The sequence below is a fragment of the Harpegnathos saltator genome, unplaced genomic scaffold, assembly GCF_003227715.2.
Source record: "Harpegnathos saltator strain DR-91 unplaced genomic scaffold, Hsal_v8.6 scaffold384, whole genome shotgun sequence".
Lineage (NCBI taxonomy): Eukaryota > Metazoa > Arthropoda > Insecta > Hymenoptera > Formicidae > Harpegnathos > Harpegnathos saltator.
In genome coordinates, this window is record NW_020230188.1 from 1,317,385 (window position 1) to 1,334,339 (window position 16,955).

A 16,955-nucleotide genomic window follows, 5' to 3' on the forward strand; every position below is an offset into this window, starting at 1 on the left:
TAATACTCGGATATTAGAATTCATTTATTAACGTTCGTACATCTCAGCTCGGCTACATGTCACTTGAACTGCCATATATACCGTGTATTTCTCGTAGACTTCGTCGTAGACGCGCAGCTTCTCAGCCGCGTTGCTCCACGCAGAAACGAATCCCCCGAATTGCATTCGCATTCATTCTACTTCTCATATATATGTATACACACACACGCACACACACATACACACACACACACACACACACAATATATATATATAGACGTATTTGTTTGGGAGAAAAACAGGGGGTACATAGGCACGTTTTATTATCAATTATTAATCCCTCCGTTATACTCTTAAACCATCTGATGCTCAACAACATTTACAACATTTATGGAATGCACCGTATATCGGGAAACATCAGATATAATATTTGATATATACATCAACGTTCAGTTATTATCTCTACTTCTTCGTTTACGGGAACGAGAAATATTTAAATTGAATCAACGAGCAACACCAGCTACACGGAACGTAACGCAACGTGAATCATTACTGTGTTACAAACCAGAAAAAAAGGAAAGCGAACAAACGCACGGATCGCGGACTCGTTATATACAATAAAATATATAGCACTAATCGTAAGGAATATAATCCCCGTCTAATTTCTCGCCGAGATCCTCCGTACTATCGTCCTCTTGTCTACGAGAGAGAATAATGGCCCGCCGTCGTCAATGGCGGCGATGAGACCTATTGCACTAGCGCGAAGGAAGCTGCGTAAAAAACGAATTTTCACTTCTAGAGACCGTGTCCTTTCCCTCCTTCCTTTTTGGCAAGTGCGCGCCAGGATAACTGACCCGACGTCGCGCGGCGGCGGGGCGCATCGCGTCCGCGCGTTCTCTCCAGCTTTGCGTCGGAAGCAAAAATCCGGTACACCCGGCACTACGACCGGACCGCAAACTACAGTTAAGTGCAAAGAGCATAAAATGAGAATCGAGAGATGTGCGTGCGGAGTGGATCGTAAATAAAATCCTTGTCTCCTGGTGTCGACGCGTCGGCATGCGCGGAAAAAATAAGAGTTCCGCGCGCGCGCGCGCGCGCGAAAACGGGACGTCACGTTTTTTCCTCGCAAGCGCGAATCGAGAGAGAGAATCGCGCTCAGTCCCGACTCGGTCGAGCATCGCGAAGAAAATATGTATAACCGGTATGTGAACAATGAATTCTCCCCTTCTTCGTTCCTCTCCCGCGGGCTTTACATTCGCATCACAGCAGTAATTAAGAACTTGGAAAACAATACGTCGGGCATATCAAATTGTTTCTCGTCTCTTCGCTCGTCCGCGCGAAGATCAAGTCGCAACTAAGGCTGCGGTCGCGCGCTCGACGATACCCGCGATCGCTGTTAATTATTTGTCAATCCATAAAGCACGGCGATACGGTGAAACAGAGCCGACAGACGTTGCTTCAGGCCACGATCCACGGCATGCCTGGTCAGCATTCGCACGCCGCTCACGAGTACCGGAAGCAGGGGCGCCAATTGCTCGTCCTGCAGGAGAGTCATCCAGTTTTAGCGGGCGAGTTGCAAAACTCGATTTATCATACAACTAAAATAAATTTTCGCACTAGTACACGCAATTTCAAGCATCTTTGACGAGCGCTCTGGGAGCGCTAAACTGCAAACCGAAGAAGCAGCTCGTTCGTAATTTCAGGAAAATGTTTAAGTCATTCATTTCGCGGATGATTGTTTCTTACACGACGCACGTCGAATGAGATACAAAAAGGACTCACCGGTAGAGCCAAGGCCCATTCCAGCGCGGTACCCAAAGTGTCCGCCCAAGCTTTCCTGTGGGCCTCGCTGTCCTTGTTAACGTTCCTCCTCTGGAACTCGGCTTCCTGGCTGGCGGCCTGCTGACTCTCGCTCGCAAGTTTCTCCTCCTCCTCCTCCTCCTCGCGTAAGAACGGATTGGTCCTAAAGCCGCGCTTGCTACGCTCGTAGTCGCGCAGCAGCTCGTCGATATTGTCGAGGATCTGCGAGGACTTGGAGTTCTTCTTGTCCTCCAGCGGCTTGACACCGTCCGGGGGCTCACGAGGCTCGTCCGCGGGTTCGGACGTCGTCCAAGCGGAGGCGCTTCGCAGTTCCATCAACGAGCGCGATCGCACGTCCGCCGAGTCGAACATCGAAGAATTGTCCGTGCTCTCGAGATCCGCCGCCCTGAAGACACTCAGGGACAGGATCACGTCACTGCGGCGTCTCCTCGGGTACGACTTCCGGTAGAAAAAATCTTGGTCGTAGAATGCGTTTCGATCGAGCGCCTTTGCGTCCGCCATGGAGGTCCTCGAGGTGTCGACTGACTCCGTCCTCCACAGCGAGTCCAGATTATAGCAGAGATCGTCGCGACTGTACATCATCTTGGGCGGCGCCGGAGTCATGGACTCGAACTTCGGGTCGATGTAACCCTCGCTCGAGGTTCCGCCAGAGCGGTCAGGATAAACGATCTTCTCCGTGACCGATCCGAGCCTGGACACCGGTCTGGAATCATCCGTCGTTTCCGGCTCAGACTGTGGACCAGAGTCGGTGGAGTATTCCGCGGCGAGATCCGACAGCCTGAAGGGTCTCGGGTCGTTCTCGCATTCAGCCCCGAGCTCCTCCAAGCCGCTCTCGTCGTCCAAGTTCGGATTGTACACGTCGACGTCGTCCTGATCGTCCTGCTCCTCTTCGTCGTCCAGCCGAAGTTCCTCGCGAACGCCACGATTCTCCTCGGACGGCGGAAGGACGGACGCCGGAGTGCTCGTGACGACCCCCCGGTCGTCGATAGGCTCCTTCCTGGTGATCTCGGGGTAATCGTCAGGCTGCGCCACCAGCAGGAATATTTTCCTCTCCGAGAAACTGTCGACCTTGGTGTACTTGCCGTCTGCGTCAAGAACCACCTCGACGTAAGTCTCGCAGAGCTCGTCGAAGGTCGTGCGAAGTTGCCGGAGGTACTTGGTGAGCTTGCGGTGCTTCACGTCGTAGACGCACTCCCTGTCGCTCAGACCCGTGCCCAAGATGGTCTTCACGAGGTCCAAGGTGGCGTGCAGTTCCTCGACCTCGCGCAGGCACAGCTCGAACAGCGTGACGATCTTGATGGTCCAGGCCGCGGCCGCCTGGCGATACAGATTCGCCGGTTGCTCGAGATTCGCCACCTTCTGCACGAGGAACTTGAGGCCGGGCCGGCAGTCGAACTTGAGCGCGGCGACGTAGGACAGGTCCAAGGCGGACAGGAAGATCTCCACGTGATGCGGGCTCAGGTGCGACAGGTAGCCCCGTTTGGCCGGATTGGGCGAGCTGCACGGCGTCGAATGCGGGATCACGTGAGACAGGCTACGGGAAAGCGTCGTTTCCGTTTTCCGTTACGATCGCAGCTTCCGATTCAGTTTATCGACGTGGAATTATACGTGAATTATTTTCAACTGGGATCACTGGGATTCGTGACTATTGATTCATCCGATTGATTTGATGATTTCATCGTGAGTTGATTGGATTATTGAGCGACCGGTTATGCCTCAGGAAGATTTGCTCGGTATTTTTATCGTGTTACGAAGCAACGATGTTACATCACGCGAAACGCGCGGCACGACGATTCGCGTTGCGTTATTCGAGCGAGGACCGAAATTCGCGTGCAAACCTTGAAATCGAGGCGCCAGCGCCCTGAAGAAGGACGCTCGCGATGCAATGCAGCAGCATCTGGTGGACCAGCAGCCCGACCACCAAGGCGCGCAGCTGCACCCTGACGATGTAGAGATCGGGATTGAGCGTGGTGCCTACGGCGGGCGGGTACAAGAGGAACACGTACGACCTCTCGTCGGACGGCCGCGACGCATCCTCGACGCGCGTCTGTTCCTCCAGGAGGAACACCTGAGGACAGAAGCGTGGATTATGAGGGGATCCGAGGGTCGCTCTCACACGGACGTCAGAAGGTGAATGAGGTATATATGACGAGAGTTCCTCGAGATATCCGTGAGTGGGTACTTTGCAGCTATACAGAAGCGATTGTCGTGTAAGTCTTTGTAAAGATCTCGATTGCAAGTAAGATTATTTCTAGTCAATTCTCGTGTCGCTGGAATATTCTCTCTCTCTCTCTCTCTCTCTCTATCTCTCTATCTATCTATCTCTCTCTCTCTCTCTCTCTCTCTCTCTCTCTCTCTCTCTCTCTCTCTCTCTCTCTCTCTCTCTCTCTCTCTCTATCTCTCTCTCTCTCTCTCTCTCTCTCTCTCTCTCTCTCTCTCTCTCTCTCTCTCTCTCTCTGGAGATGTATATTTCTCGAGGACACATCAAGCGGACGATATCTGCCTGCTGAGCGATCGTCGTGAACCGATCGTGAGGATAATCTTAATTACAATAGTAGTAATCGCTACGCGCTGTCAATCAGCCTAACGCGTATCTGCATTTTTTGCACGGTCGAGAAATATAATGTGTGCACACTACGAAAGCTGCAGCCTCTATAACACGGTGTCGTGTACCGTTGCGTACACGTTATTGTGACAGTGAAATTCTAGCCATGGACCCAAGCCATGGATTTTAATGGTGATTCGCAAGACCGTGCCAAGAAAAGTTGAGATGATTTTTCTTAATCGGCGACGAGGTCCTTTTTTTCCATAGCATTCCGCGCAACGTGACGAGTCACAAAACAGATTACAGCGATATTAGTGTATCGTATATATATATTGTTATTTTAAATTATGAAGAAGTTCAGTGTGCACCAGGAAGATAATGAAAATGCCATATTGTGTGGAAATTGTTCTTTTTTCTCTCCTTAATTGCATGCGCCAAAAGTACTAGACGTGAACGTAGCCGCGTGGCAACGTCAACGCGTGTTGAACTTGCAGAAAGGACCTCGTCAAAGCACCTTTGCAACCTAACACGTGCCTTCTACCAGCATGTGCAAATGTCTAAAAGAAAAAGAACATGGTGGCTCGAATCAAACGGCGTCTCCTCGTCGACAGGCGGTATTTCAAAGTGATCCCCTCGTCATTCAAGGTGTAGGGTGGCAATTGAACAGTCAACCAGCTCTGATGATAGAAGCTCTATATATTTGTGAACACAATCATTCAGCGGTACAAAAATACACATAAGAAACACTTTGACTCTCTCCCTCTCTCTCACACCCTCTCTCATTCTATTTTCCTCCTCCTCCTCCTCTCTCTCTCTCTCTCTCTCTCTCTCTCTGCCGTGTCACGTCGCCGGTATCAGCCACATCGAACAAGCTAATAGGGAACACATCGAAAGCGATCGGTCGATTATGCTTGCGTCAATGTAACATATTCAGCGGGTGGGGGGGATACAAAGTACTTGTGCTCGATATAAAAAAAAATATATATACATATATTTTTTTCCTTTTGTCACATGTGTACGTATAATATATGTAAGGCGAGATCGCTGGGTATGCAAAAATATTCTCTCAGGCTGAGAACGGCAATCGTAATCGTAATCCCGATTGTAAGTGAAAAACGAGCATTTGAAACCTGGCCTGTCGACGACGACACGATGGCACGTCTCCGCGGACTCTGTGAATCACTGCGAGCCGCGCTCGTCCCGGCCGCGAACGCGCGGCCGGACACAGGCTGTATCCACGTTTACGTGTCTATATTCTTTTTCTTTTTTTTGTTTTTTTTTTCTTTTTTTTTTTTTGGTATCTTCTCTCGCAAAATCGCTCGAAATGGTGGAACGATGCGGTATATAAATAATTAAGTAAGGTTTCTTTCGGTTTGATTGTTCTTAAAATCCATGACGTGAGTTACCGTGGTCGGCTAGAGCCATTGGGGGCCCGTGTTCGTCGTAGTGTTAGTGTAATCGGGGGGTGTCGTGTGCTGCCTACAACCGACGGGGTAGGAGGTAGTGTGCTGGTCGATCAGTGTCGTCTCAATGGTCATCGAATCCTGGAAAGGCGTCGTCGGCAGTGACGCCGCGCTCTGCCTCTTGATGGCAGTCAATACCTCGCGCAGCTGGCTCACCTGAGAGCAAGTCAGGTCAGGAGGGCACCACGTGGTGTCCCTGTATCTCTATCTCTCTCTCTCTCTCTCTCTCTCTCTCTCTCTCTCTCTCTCTCTCTCTCTCTCTCTCTCTCTCTCGCACTCTTTCTCGCACGTGCACGCGCAACGCGACACATCGAGTGCTCTCGCACTCGCTACGTCGCCAACAACAACACACCGTACGGTATCTATCAGATGACAAGGAGATGATCATTGCGAAGGGAACTCTTCTAGTTTCGGATATAGATGATAGAGCGGTCGAGGTGATGGAATATTAAGCTGTCGATTGTGAATCTGAGTTCTAAATGAAGGAGGAGACGTGAAAACACAGACACTCGTGCGTCGAGCGTAACGCCAAACGCGACCGTTCGAGTTCGAGTTTCGCAGCTTTGACTCGCACCGAGGCGATTAGCGAGAACGGTCGCGTTTAACGTTCAGCGAAGGATATGAATGTGTCGGGCCATTCAAGCCCTTGATGGAGAAGATGATATCTCGATATCGTGATGCATGAGTGACGACGAATGCAGAGATGGACTCTCTCTCTCTCTCTCTCTCTCTCTCTCTCACTCACTCTCGCTCTCACGCTCTCGAACTCAAGACGGACTCTGTACGCTCCGAAGATTCGTCTATCGAGATCTCATGGCTACACGAGGAGCACATCGACAAAGCACATCGAACGTACAACAACCAGAAACGGAGAGTCGGTCCTGGCCCGTTCGCCAGCTCTCGCAAATGAATCTCGGATTACTTACTTGTGCGGCGAGCTGTCGCAGCCGTTCCGATTCTTCCGGCGTCGCGTCCCGGCGCGCCGCGACCTTCACTTGGGCGACGTCCCCGTAAAAGGATTCCGATCTGGGCGAGAAAGCCATGGTCAGCTGGTGCAGCTCCTGGAGCGAGTTGGAGCAGGCGCGGTAGCACGCGACACCGCAGACCTCCCATTGTTCGGGGGTGAGGAGCGGCCCGCTGCTCACCAGTATGTGCCTGTCAAACACGGATTCACACTCTCCTGCTGGTGACTCCGACTACTCGATGGTGCGTACTCTCTCCCCTCCCCCCCCCCTCCCCCCGCTCCCGGGACTTCCACTTCCGCGTGGAAGTCGATCAAAATGATGACGAACGTTCTCGACACACGAGGAGATTCCGAGGAAATCCTCCTCCGTGTGCATCGATCTTTCCCCGTATGCGCAATTTGTTTGTTCCTTGCCTCTAATCGACAAGGACAGCGTGCCGGGAGCGACCAGTCAGACCGACGGGACGTCATTCTTCGGTTTCTGTCGTCGTCGTCGTCGTCGTCGTCAATCTCACCGACTCACACGGCGGCCCAAGCGACTGACAGTAATCGGATGTCTCGCGCTACCGTGTGTCGCCGTGATCTATCTACCGGCTCTCTCTCTCTCTCTCTCTCTCTCTCACACACACACTCTCTCTCTCTCTCTCTCTCTCTCTCTCTCTTCGGCCTGCCTCGCGTCGCACGCGCGCTCCTAGATCGAGGCGAGCACGCCATCACCCGATCTGCCGGATCGCACGCTGCGAGAAGTGGGTTGCCGGTGACTCCACCGGGTGACTCTAGGATTTCAGATCGGGGCACCGTGTGTTCGGCCGGCCATTCGGCGGCGTATTGTGTCCGCGTACGCGAACCTGCTCCTCCGTTTTTAAAGTCCCGGGCGTACACGTGTACATCGATACCTCGCGATCGACACCGAGCGATCCGGGATCGGGTTACGGACCGGCGCGGGCGCGGCGCGGCGGGGCCGCGCTGCGTGCGTGCGTGTATACGCGCAGTATACACGCATTAATACGGAGAAAATGCGGCCCGATGACTCCAGGTGGACTCCAAGCGCGACGCGACTCGACGCGACACGGCGGGGCAGCGTGTGCAGTCGCTGGCATGACGCCCGGAGGGTGTCGAGTGTCGGTGGCTACTTTATCCCACCGGACAGCCTGTCAAGCTTCGTTATCGTCTTACACGCACGCTCGTAACGACGATACACCCGACGTCCGCGGCGACGCGCATTCCGCCGGACCCGGCCGCGCCGATTCGCCCCCGAAACTGCACATCGGCGATGCCGCCGGGGCCATGTCGGCGCAGAATGTTCGCGGCAAACGACGCCGTTGCGCAAGGGACACCGCTCGTCTCGTCTCGTCTCGTCTCGTCTCGTCTCGTCGCGTCGTTTTATCACCCAGCTGTCCTAATTGAATGGCGAAATCGACGACGACGACTCGGCAAGTAGTCGCTTACGCGCAACGTTCCGATCGGCAGCAGTTGAGGAGCCGCCGGGAGGAGCACCGTCGTCGGCATTCCCTAATCCTCCTAGGCTCCTCTGTCTTTTCCTCGGCCACTGCAGCGATCGTACGTTGATTTCTCATGCGCTTCACGGAGATGCGCTGCGTCGCGCGAAACCGCGCGAATATTAACGAAGGTCGCGAATCGCTATAAAACGGCTTTTACGCGTCGCGAGTCGGAGACGTCCGACGGCGACTCACCTGATGCAAGCGCAACCGAGACGAGCTATGCTCTCCGTGGGCTGAACCACGCATTCCGCCATCACCAGTAACAGCTGTTTCAACATCAGCGTCGTGGCCGGCAAATAAGCGTCGTTCCTCGCGACCTCCGGGCCTGTCGGCAGTCGCACAGAAACGGAGCGGCGGTTAGCAATCTCTATCGCGATTATAATTCGCGCGCCGCCTTGTCTTCGTGCCTTAGAAGCTTATCGGGAGAGCGACTCTCTGTCGCTGTTTACCTTGCAAGTGCGTCAGGTAATCCACCACGAGATCGGTCGTGAGGCCGCAGCACTGCTTGAAGTTGGGCGCGAAGTTGTCCCATCCGCGGAAGATCTTGGACGTTTTCCTCAGCCAGTTCTGCACCATCGGCAACAGCAGGTGGTTCACGCAGTACAGGCCGAACGCTGGCCCCGGTACGTTGAGGGTGTCGCGCAGCAGGTGGAACAAGGTCTCCAGGGTGTGCGGTTGGTAACGCCTCGGACAGATCATCGTCGCGCTGGCCAAGCCTTCGATCAGGATGTACCATACCCGGAGGATACCGCTGGGCTTGTCCATACTCTGCAACGTGGCGATGGAGTGCGCGTCCTTGTCGATCAACGGCGTCAGCACGTCGTACGAACGCTCCGGGATGACCTCCTGCATGGTCTCGATGTGCTTGTCGAATCTGGTGAGCTCGAGGTTCGGGATGATCGGGTCCACGTACTGCGGGATCGTCGACACGTGGATCCGCTGGGCCGAGTGGAAGATCGGGCACGCCGGCATCCGGTACATCGACGAGAGGATGTCGCTGCAGCTCAGCAAGTACTTGAGGCTCTCCACGCAGAGCCGCATCCGCCGCGACTCCGCGCTATCGATGTTCACCTGCTCCTGCTCATCAGGCTGGCCGTCGTTGTCGCCGATACCTCTCACGTGCCTCAGCAGGCACAGGATGCAATCGAGGGCGGCGTTGGCGAAGACCAGCGTGTTGTCCGTGGAGAGGAACACGCGGAAGACCTCCAGCAGCGGCGCGGACTCCACGGAATCCGAGTTGCCGACCGACGCGACTCGCAGCGCGCCGAAGAGCGGCCGCCAGCCCGAGCGGATCTCGGTGCGATTCGTCTCGACGAACTCGCAGATGCAGCTGACGATCTGAGCGGAAGAGCAAGAAGTGAGTCAAATCATCGCGGTGATCGCGTCGTGAGTGCGGTCGAGCACTCACTTGATCCTGCACGTCGCTGTCGCAGAGCTCGAGACACAGCAGGTTCTCAAAGGGCTTGAAGAGCGCCTCGTTGAAGTGGAAGTGCGGGAGCTCTATCTGCTCGTTCAACAAGGCCGCCATGGAGTCGTGGATGCATTGGACCGCTTTCTTCGAGATGCTGCGATCCTCGTGGCAAGCCGCTTCCATAAAGTGTGGTCCCAAGATGCTCCACACCTGCGGGTGGACGAAGCAAGTGAACTCGTTATGTGACGCAAGTAAACTCGGAAGGAGGATAGAAGAGGAGAGACCGGATGATTGATCGGTAAAAATGTAGGGGCTCTTCCGGTCGTGGCCGGATCAAATTAATCTGGAAATGTGAGAGACAGAGAGCCTCGAAATTTGAGAAGATTGCGCGACTTTGACTATTGTTGCCAAGTACAGCATTCGTAAATTGCAAGATCGTCCGAAAATTTCTCAGCTCACCCCCATTATATGAATCAGAGGTCTGCCGCTCTTCACACACTTCAGCATAACTTCGCCCAAGCGAGCCAGCAGCAGCACGTTCATCTCGTTCTCCCTCGGTTTACTTCTCCTCCACCAGAATCTCTTATTGTCTTTGCAACCGTCGGTGGTCTTGAACAATTGCGCTTTGCTGGCCTTGCAGAGGGCCGTGAGGAACGAGCAGAGCGCTCTCAGATTCAGCTTGAGCGCCGCGTCCTCGAAGAGCCTGTCCACTTGCTGCGACAACACGCATATGATTTTGGCCGCGTAGTCCGCCGGCAGAATGCCGTTGAACTGACTGTCGGCGTTCGACTCCTGGATAATCTCCGGGATCGTGTCCGAGCTGGGGTTCTGCGTGTAAGGGCTCGAAAGGAAGCTGTAAACGTCCACGCTGCGAAAGAGGAAATCGAGAAGGTTGAGAGCTACCTCTAGCAGAATACCAGAATTTTTCATCCTTCATAAATTTCGAAACGATCGCGTAAAGCGCGATTGAGAAAGGGCGAAACTAATAAAATTCGTACCAAGATTCCTCGTCATCGACGATATTGAAGTTCAATCGAAGCCTATCTTGACCATTTCTGGCGTCGCCGTTCGCCGAGTCCTTCTTCTCCTTCTTCTGCTGAGCTTTGGGCAGCGACGGGTTTTGGTTCTTGCCGAAGAAATCGTGCTCCAGCTTGCTCACGTACAGGCAACATCTTTCATCAAACGCACATTATTATTGTTACGCAGGCAGTAATGTATTGTTGTATCTTTGACGACCTCTCGAGAACGACTTACGTGAAAACGTGCGGCCAACAGTCACTACCGTGGCTGCCGAGCTCCAAGCCTCTCCCCAGGAGCACGTCCATGCTGAGCGCGTGAGACGTGTGGATATTAGTCGCCCTGTTCTGCAGTTTCAGCCGGAGAACGTCCTTCTTACGGGTTATCCTCGAGATGGACTGCTCCGTGCAGGCGGCCTTGGCGAGAAGGGCGAAGATGGAGCCGCAGCGGTTCTGCAGACCTGAAACCCCGAAGTATGATTGGAAAAAGAAGACGATTCGAGAGATGATTTGAAGGATGAGGTGAAATGGAAAGATGGATGGAAGCTTGCGAAAGGAAGGAAAATGTATGCCTGTGTACCGAGTATGTTGCTCAACGTCGCGGCTTTATGAAGACCCTCAAGCGCCAAGACGACCGTGTCCCGAATTCCTCTTCTGCTGCCGTCTCTGTTGAGGATGCCTTTGTTGGTGTCCTCCTTGGGAGGATTCAGCCCCGTCGAGAGGACCGTCATCATGCTGCCCCAGCAACAAGTCAGCACTCTCCTGGAGAGTTTCGCGCCAGCCTCCGCTTCCGGAGTCGGCTCGCTTCGTGAAAGCTGCGCTCGTTCCAGTCTGATGTAATCGGAGAGCAATTGTCCGCCTCTTTGGCTGCCGGGTATGCCGTCCACGTCTGCGAATCGCGAGAACTCAAGGATTTAACCGTATCCCGAAACTCTTGTTAATCTTAGCAATCATGTTATGTACCACGAAGAAACTCATTTCGCAAGATGAATTTATTTTACGTTCATTCGATCGAGATGTATGTCCGCGCGGTGAAATGTGAACCGAGCCGCGCGTACCCGTGAGGACGTTGACCAACGCGTTGTTCTCCGTGGAGCTGGGATTGTAGCCACACCTCTCCAGCAAATTGCACGCGAGCACTTGTTGATACAATTCAGAGAGCCACGTGGCCGAGAGATAAACCAGCACTCCCGATCCGTGCACCTCCTCCACAAATTGCTCCTTGAAAGCGAGATGCGAAGATGAGCGCGTGGAAGTGAATCGAGATCGAATGGTTTCTCTGTTTTTTTTTCTTTTTTCTTTCCGGTCAGACCTACCTCGCTGACTGGCACCTGCCGGGCCTCCTCGTGGTAATAATTGATGCGGATCAGCTTCAGATTCAGAAGCAGCGCCGCGTACGTCGCCAGATAAATCCCGTCGGCGTTCATGATTGTGATTAACGCGCACGAATCTGTGCTGGCGTCGCTTTGCTCCTGCATTTTCTGCTGAGCCGCGAACACCCCTGGAATAAAAATTAAAAATTGAAAACAGAAATATCCTCGTATAGTACTATCTCGTTATCTCGTACTAACGATTCTTTGGAGACTCTTCGTTCCTATCAGTACGTACCGAGCGTTTACGCTCGCATTACCTTGACAATATTCGGAAGCGAAATTCTGCAGCGCCTCGTCCACCTCTATGTTGCTCCTCAGGGTGAGCGCCATCGGTATGAGATCGGACCTGAGTGTCCTCACGAACCGCCTGGCGTTGTGCCGCTCCACATCCACGTTGCACTCGTCAGCCACCTGCCGTCCCACGTGAAGACACTTGGGCAATTTCCTCAGTCTCAGCCTCTCGCACTCGTTCTCCATCGTGCAATCGTTGTCGTCGAGGCTGTTCTCCTCCTGCACCTCGTCCGACTCGTTTTGCGGCCCCTCGGTGTCCGTCGAGTCGCCGTCTTCCGACGGCCCGTGCCCGGACGAGTCGGAATCCGAGCCCATGCCCTTCTTCATTAACTCCAATTGCTCCCTGATGAACAGATTCGCACGAGATATCGCAAGATATCAGGAGGAGGAGGAGGAGGAGTTGGAGCGAGAAGATTACATGAGAGAGGCCGCGAAAACGGCTCGGTACAAGCAAAACGAAAACGCTCTCGCAATTTGTTTTCTCACCCAAAGCAACCTTCGAAGCTGAATCGATTAAACCGTCTCTCTGCGCAGCGACGCATATATCTGCGCGTTGTTACGCTCACCTATATGTTTTTGGCAGCCGCGCCATGCTCTGGTAGGTCAAAGGTCCGCGGTAGTCGCAAGATTCCAGGTCCTCGTACAAGCTATTGATCGTGCACGTGTAATTGTGATTAATGGCCTTGCCCTCGCAAAGTTCCTGAAGCGCCGACAGCATGGCGACAACGCAGAAGACACTCGCGTGCAGTATAGCCAACCCGCCGGCCGTTGATTCCTCGATCGAGTCCATAGCGCTGAAAGCAAGAAAGCGTGACACGCACCGAGGTGTCGAGCAGCGCATTTCATCGTCAGACTGTAAATCTATCTGCTGTGACTCACAGTCTCATCAGTGCCATGTCACTCTGTATGTGGCTCGAGCGGTCTTCCTCCACCAGCAGGGGTCCGGCGAAATCGACCATGCGGCTAGGACTGCGCAGCAGCTCCTTCAACGCCTTCAGAGGCTCCAGACGTTGCTGCGGCGGCGGGTACAGCAGCATCCTGTGGAACACCGACTCCAAGACCGGCCGCAGCGGGCCAACGCATCCTACTAGTCTCACCAATTCCGTGCCGATGCTGAAAGACATTGAGCCAAAATTACCATATTGGTCGACTGTCACTCAGACGATGCAAGAAACTTCAGGATCATTCCGAAGGAATGAGAATGTCGCTCAGGATGCTCGCCTGAGCATATCCAACATGATTTTGAGATGCTTTCCGCTACGTGCGGGAATACTTTCTTTAAAACAAGCTCGATGCAACAAGACTTACTGATCCAGTGTGACAAATTCGCAAGTATCAGAAAACGTGGATCGTGGATCTCTCCGTTCAAGACGATATCAGGGCGTTTTAGTATTACCTGAATATTGTGTGCAAATTTCGTGATTATTAAACGCTACTTGAAGTGTCTCCGACATAGAACATTGACCGAATTCCCTGCGAATTTTTCCGGATCTGCCGAGCAGGATTCCCGTCAAACCGTTTACCTGTAAACGGTCTTAGCCTGGTGACTGTCGAAACTCAAGGACGTGGCCAAGTAGCCGGAGCCTCTGCCGACCTCGTTCTCCTTGCCCTCCCGCGAGGTAAATGTCTTGTCGACCCGCGGCGTGCCGAGGAAGGCTATCAAGGCCGGGCAGAACTTCTGCCACAGGAAGGTGGTGAAGTGCGCGTTGGTGTGGATCTTCTGCGGCAAAGAGGAGATGAGCGTGTGCAGGCACTCCAGCAGGAAGACCACGGTGTTGCCGTTTCTACCATTGCTAGAACAGGATTTCCTAAAGATCGCGGGACAAGATTCAGATTAATCGTGCGACGTGTACGTCGCTCGATATGTTGCATGTTATTTACTTCTGTGCCTCGTCCAGCTTGCTGCAGATGTACTGCAGGATCGGCAAGGCCTCGTTGAAGCACGACACGCCTCTCTCGCGCACGTTCTTGTTCCGCTTGGCGTTCTCGTCCATCTCCTGGCACTCCTCGTCTGCGAGCAACAAGCAAACAGCCGTCGGACAATGAATGACGTATTGAGATGCCACATACACACACACACACACACACACACATTGGCGATGCGTTCGGCGACGTGGTGCAGCGAGCGCCGGTCGTTAGGGCGGCACGCCTCGTCGATGGCAGATTCTCTTCGAACCCTCATCCCACCACTTCTCGCACGCGATCTCGTAATTTATCGACCAAACATTTTGACATACCGCGGAAGCTCGCGCCGCCGTCGCCGTCGTCGTCGCATCGCGACCACGGTGCTTTCTATTATTTTCTCTCTCTCTCTCTCTCTCTCTCTCTCTTTCATTCTCTGATTCCCCGCGCCAGGGTTTCCGCGATTACCTAGAAAGAGACAAAACGACCGCAAGGTCTGGCTGGTCGCCGCCTGTGCGGCCGTCCGTACTGCCTGATTCCCATTCTCGAAGGCCTCGCAGCACGTGGTCAGTATAGCGATGATCAGGCGGCCGTTCATGGTCCAGTAAGAGGAGCAGGCGACTTGCAGCAGGACCTGAAGGAGAAAACGAACGAGACGAGACGAGCGATATCGTCGATACGTTTCCTGCGCTCGTAATCTTACAGCAAGCGCCAAACGCGATTTCTGCATTAATTATTCGATTAATTTTATTAATTGTATGCTCTCCGTCTCCGTGCCTCTGACCGTCGCGTTTAGCGCTCGCCCCGAATCGGCGGAAATCATTCGACTTGGTGACACTCACTTTCAGCATGTCCGTCTGCGTGTCGTCGGATTGCGAGACGATGGAGCTCATGGCGTGCAGCATCTGCGCGGGCAGCCAGAGCGAGTCGTCCTCGGGTTCGTAAGGCGACTGGAACCTGTCGTCCCTCAGCATCTTCTGCGAATCGAATCAGATTAACCTGAATCGATTAGCCTGCAATTTATCTTCCCGACGCGTGTAACGTCCTAACTGAAATTAACTAATGTTAAACAAATCAAGCTTGATCGTCGTCGTCGTCGTCGTCGTCGTCGTCGTCGTCGTCGTCGCCGTCGTCATGATTGGCGCGCGTCGTCGCGTAAAATATTTCAGCTTCGTGGAGAGCACGGATGAATTATCTCGACGAGGGGAGCAGTTACTCCCGCGTTTCGATCGGCATTCATTAAAAGTCGCCTCCTGACACCGACAATGCGGCTTAAACTGTCGCAGCTGTTCGCTAGTATCTCTCGCTTTATCGCACACATTTCCGGAACATACGTTTCCACAAGCGGCCACACCGATAGCGACCAACACACGTAGAGGGAAAGACGGTTTGAAGATAAAGTTCCGAACAAGCGCGAACGGTTTTCGTGAAGCTCGCGGCGCGTTCGCGATTTGCTCGCAAGTGGGACGAGGCTTCCCGCCACGAGAAGATTTATTTTTATTTCTATTTTTCTCTCTCTCTCTCTCTCTCTTCACTCACGTGCAATCCCGAGAGCCCGAAGGCGACGAACTTGCTCCTGTTGGTTTCCAGTGCTAGCTGAAACGTGTGTAAGCATTTGGCGCGCAGTTCGTGAGGCGGATCCCGCAGCAAGCCCTGCTGCTTCTCCAGAAAATCTGCAAGAAAGAACAATCGCATCCGCCTTAATAGAGGAGGGACAGTCCTCGAGGAACGGCGAGCCGCGAAGAACATTCATTTCCGGCGTATAACGAAGCGGCGCGTTAATCCCGTCAATGTCAAGCGCATAATTACGTTAACGTCATTATTATGCGGCGTCATTGTTATACATCTGCAGCGAAACCCGTGTCCGATTCCTGGACGGCGAAATTTCGGGAACACCGTCGAGCCAAGTGACACGCACTTGTGACTTAAATGCGCAATCGTGTCTGAGGCTTGACGTCTTCAGGAAGAGGAAACCGCAGGCCGAAAGCGCGTTTCGCGCGTAAAATGTCTGATTGAAAAAGCAATAATAATGAAGCGAACTGTCGACGATGCAACGTGTACTCACCGTGCGCCTCCTGCGCCGATTTTCGTAGATTTTGTAGCCTCGCATTGTTCGACTCCCTGACGATCTGCAGCAGGAGATCCTCCATGACACGACGGGCTACCACCGCTACCACGCGACTGATCGATAACGGGAGTGCCGATGCACGCCTCGTTCTACGCACGTCCCCAGGAGCGTAAAATCCGTCGCCCTTCAAAAAACCGATTTATTTGTTCCGGACAACTGAAGAAAATTATTATTAAGATGGTGACCGTAATGGGACATTAACATATACACCAGAAAGCAGAATAATAAGTAAAGATTTAGGGTGTCAGTTGCATTTATTATATTTTTAGTAGCTGTATACGCTATAAAGTAAGCCAAATTTATGAATCTATTTCATTTAATTTAATTTTTTATAGCGCTACGTAAATATAAATAAAAGTTTGACAAGTGCCAAAATCTTTCAGAAAATTTGTAGATTTGCACCGCGTAAACAAAAAATTACATTTGCACCATTTAAAAGCTTGAATCTTATTCTTCTTTAATTTTCATACTCGCAGATTATAGTGCGATTTCTTTTAACCGAGTTATTTGACGTTGAAGCGAAAACTGTCCTTTCGAATTTATACGCTTAGGAGCTTAGG

The 16,955-nt window shown here is 52.9% G+C and overlaps 1 protein-coding gene across 5 annotated transcripts; it reads right to left on the reverse strand.

Annotated features, from left to right (window-relative positions):
- Window positions 1-16,457, reverse strand: LOC105187621 (brefeldin A-inhibited guanine nucleotide-exchange protein 3). 5 transcript variants are annotated; one of them, XM_019843377.2, is made up of 22 exons: window positions 16,333-16,457; window positions 15,807-15,940; window positions 15,110-15,244; window positions 14,736-14,901; window positions 14,247-14,376; window positions 13,889-14,158; window positions 13,245-13,478; window positions 12,932-13,159; window positions 12,332-12,708; window positions 12,018-12,202; window positions 11,760-11,922; window positions 11,282-11,590; window positions 10,940-11,162; window positions 10,684-10,857; window positions 10,145-10,553; window positions 9,683-9,895; window positions 8,724-9,612; window positions 8,467-8,599; window positions 6,735-6,963; window positions 3,639-3,868; window positions 1,762-3,334; window positions 1-1,519 (listed from the first exon to the last, which is right to left on the reverse strand). In XM_019843377.2, the coding sequence occupies exons 1-22, from the start codon at window positions 16,415-16,417 to the stop codon at window positions 1,376-1,378; spliced, it is 6,633 nt and encodes a 2,210-aa protein (XP_019698936.2). In that variant the 5' UTR covers window positions 16,418-16,457; the 3' UTR covers window positions 1-1,375. The 5 variants fall into 5 exon arrangements, with proteins under 5 accessions (XP_019698936.2, XP_025156563.1, XP_025156561.1 ...); XM_025300778.1 differs by having other exon boundaries at window positions 1-1,577; window positions 13,889-14,173; XM_025300776.1 differs by having other exon boundaries at window positions 1-1,577; window positions 16,333-16,456.
- Window positions 16,458-16,955: the final 498 nt, after the last annotated feature.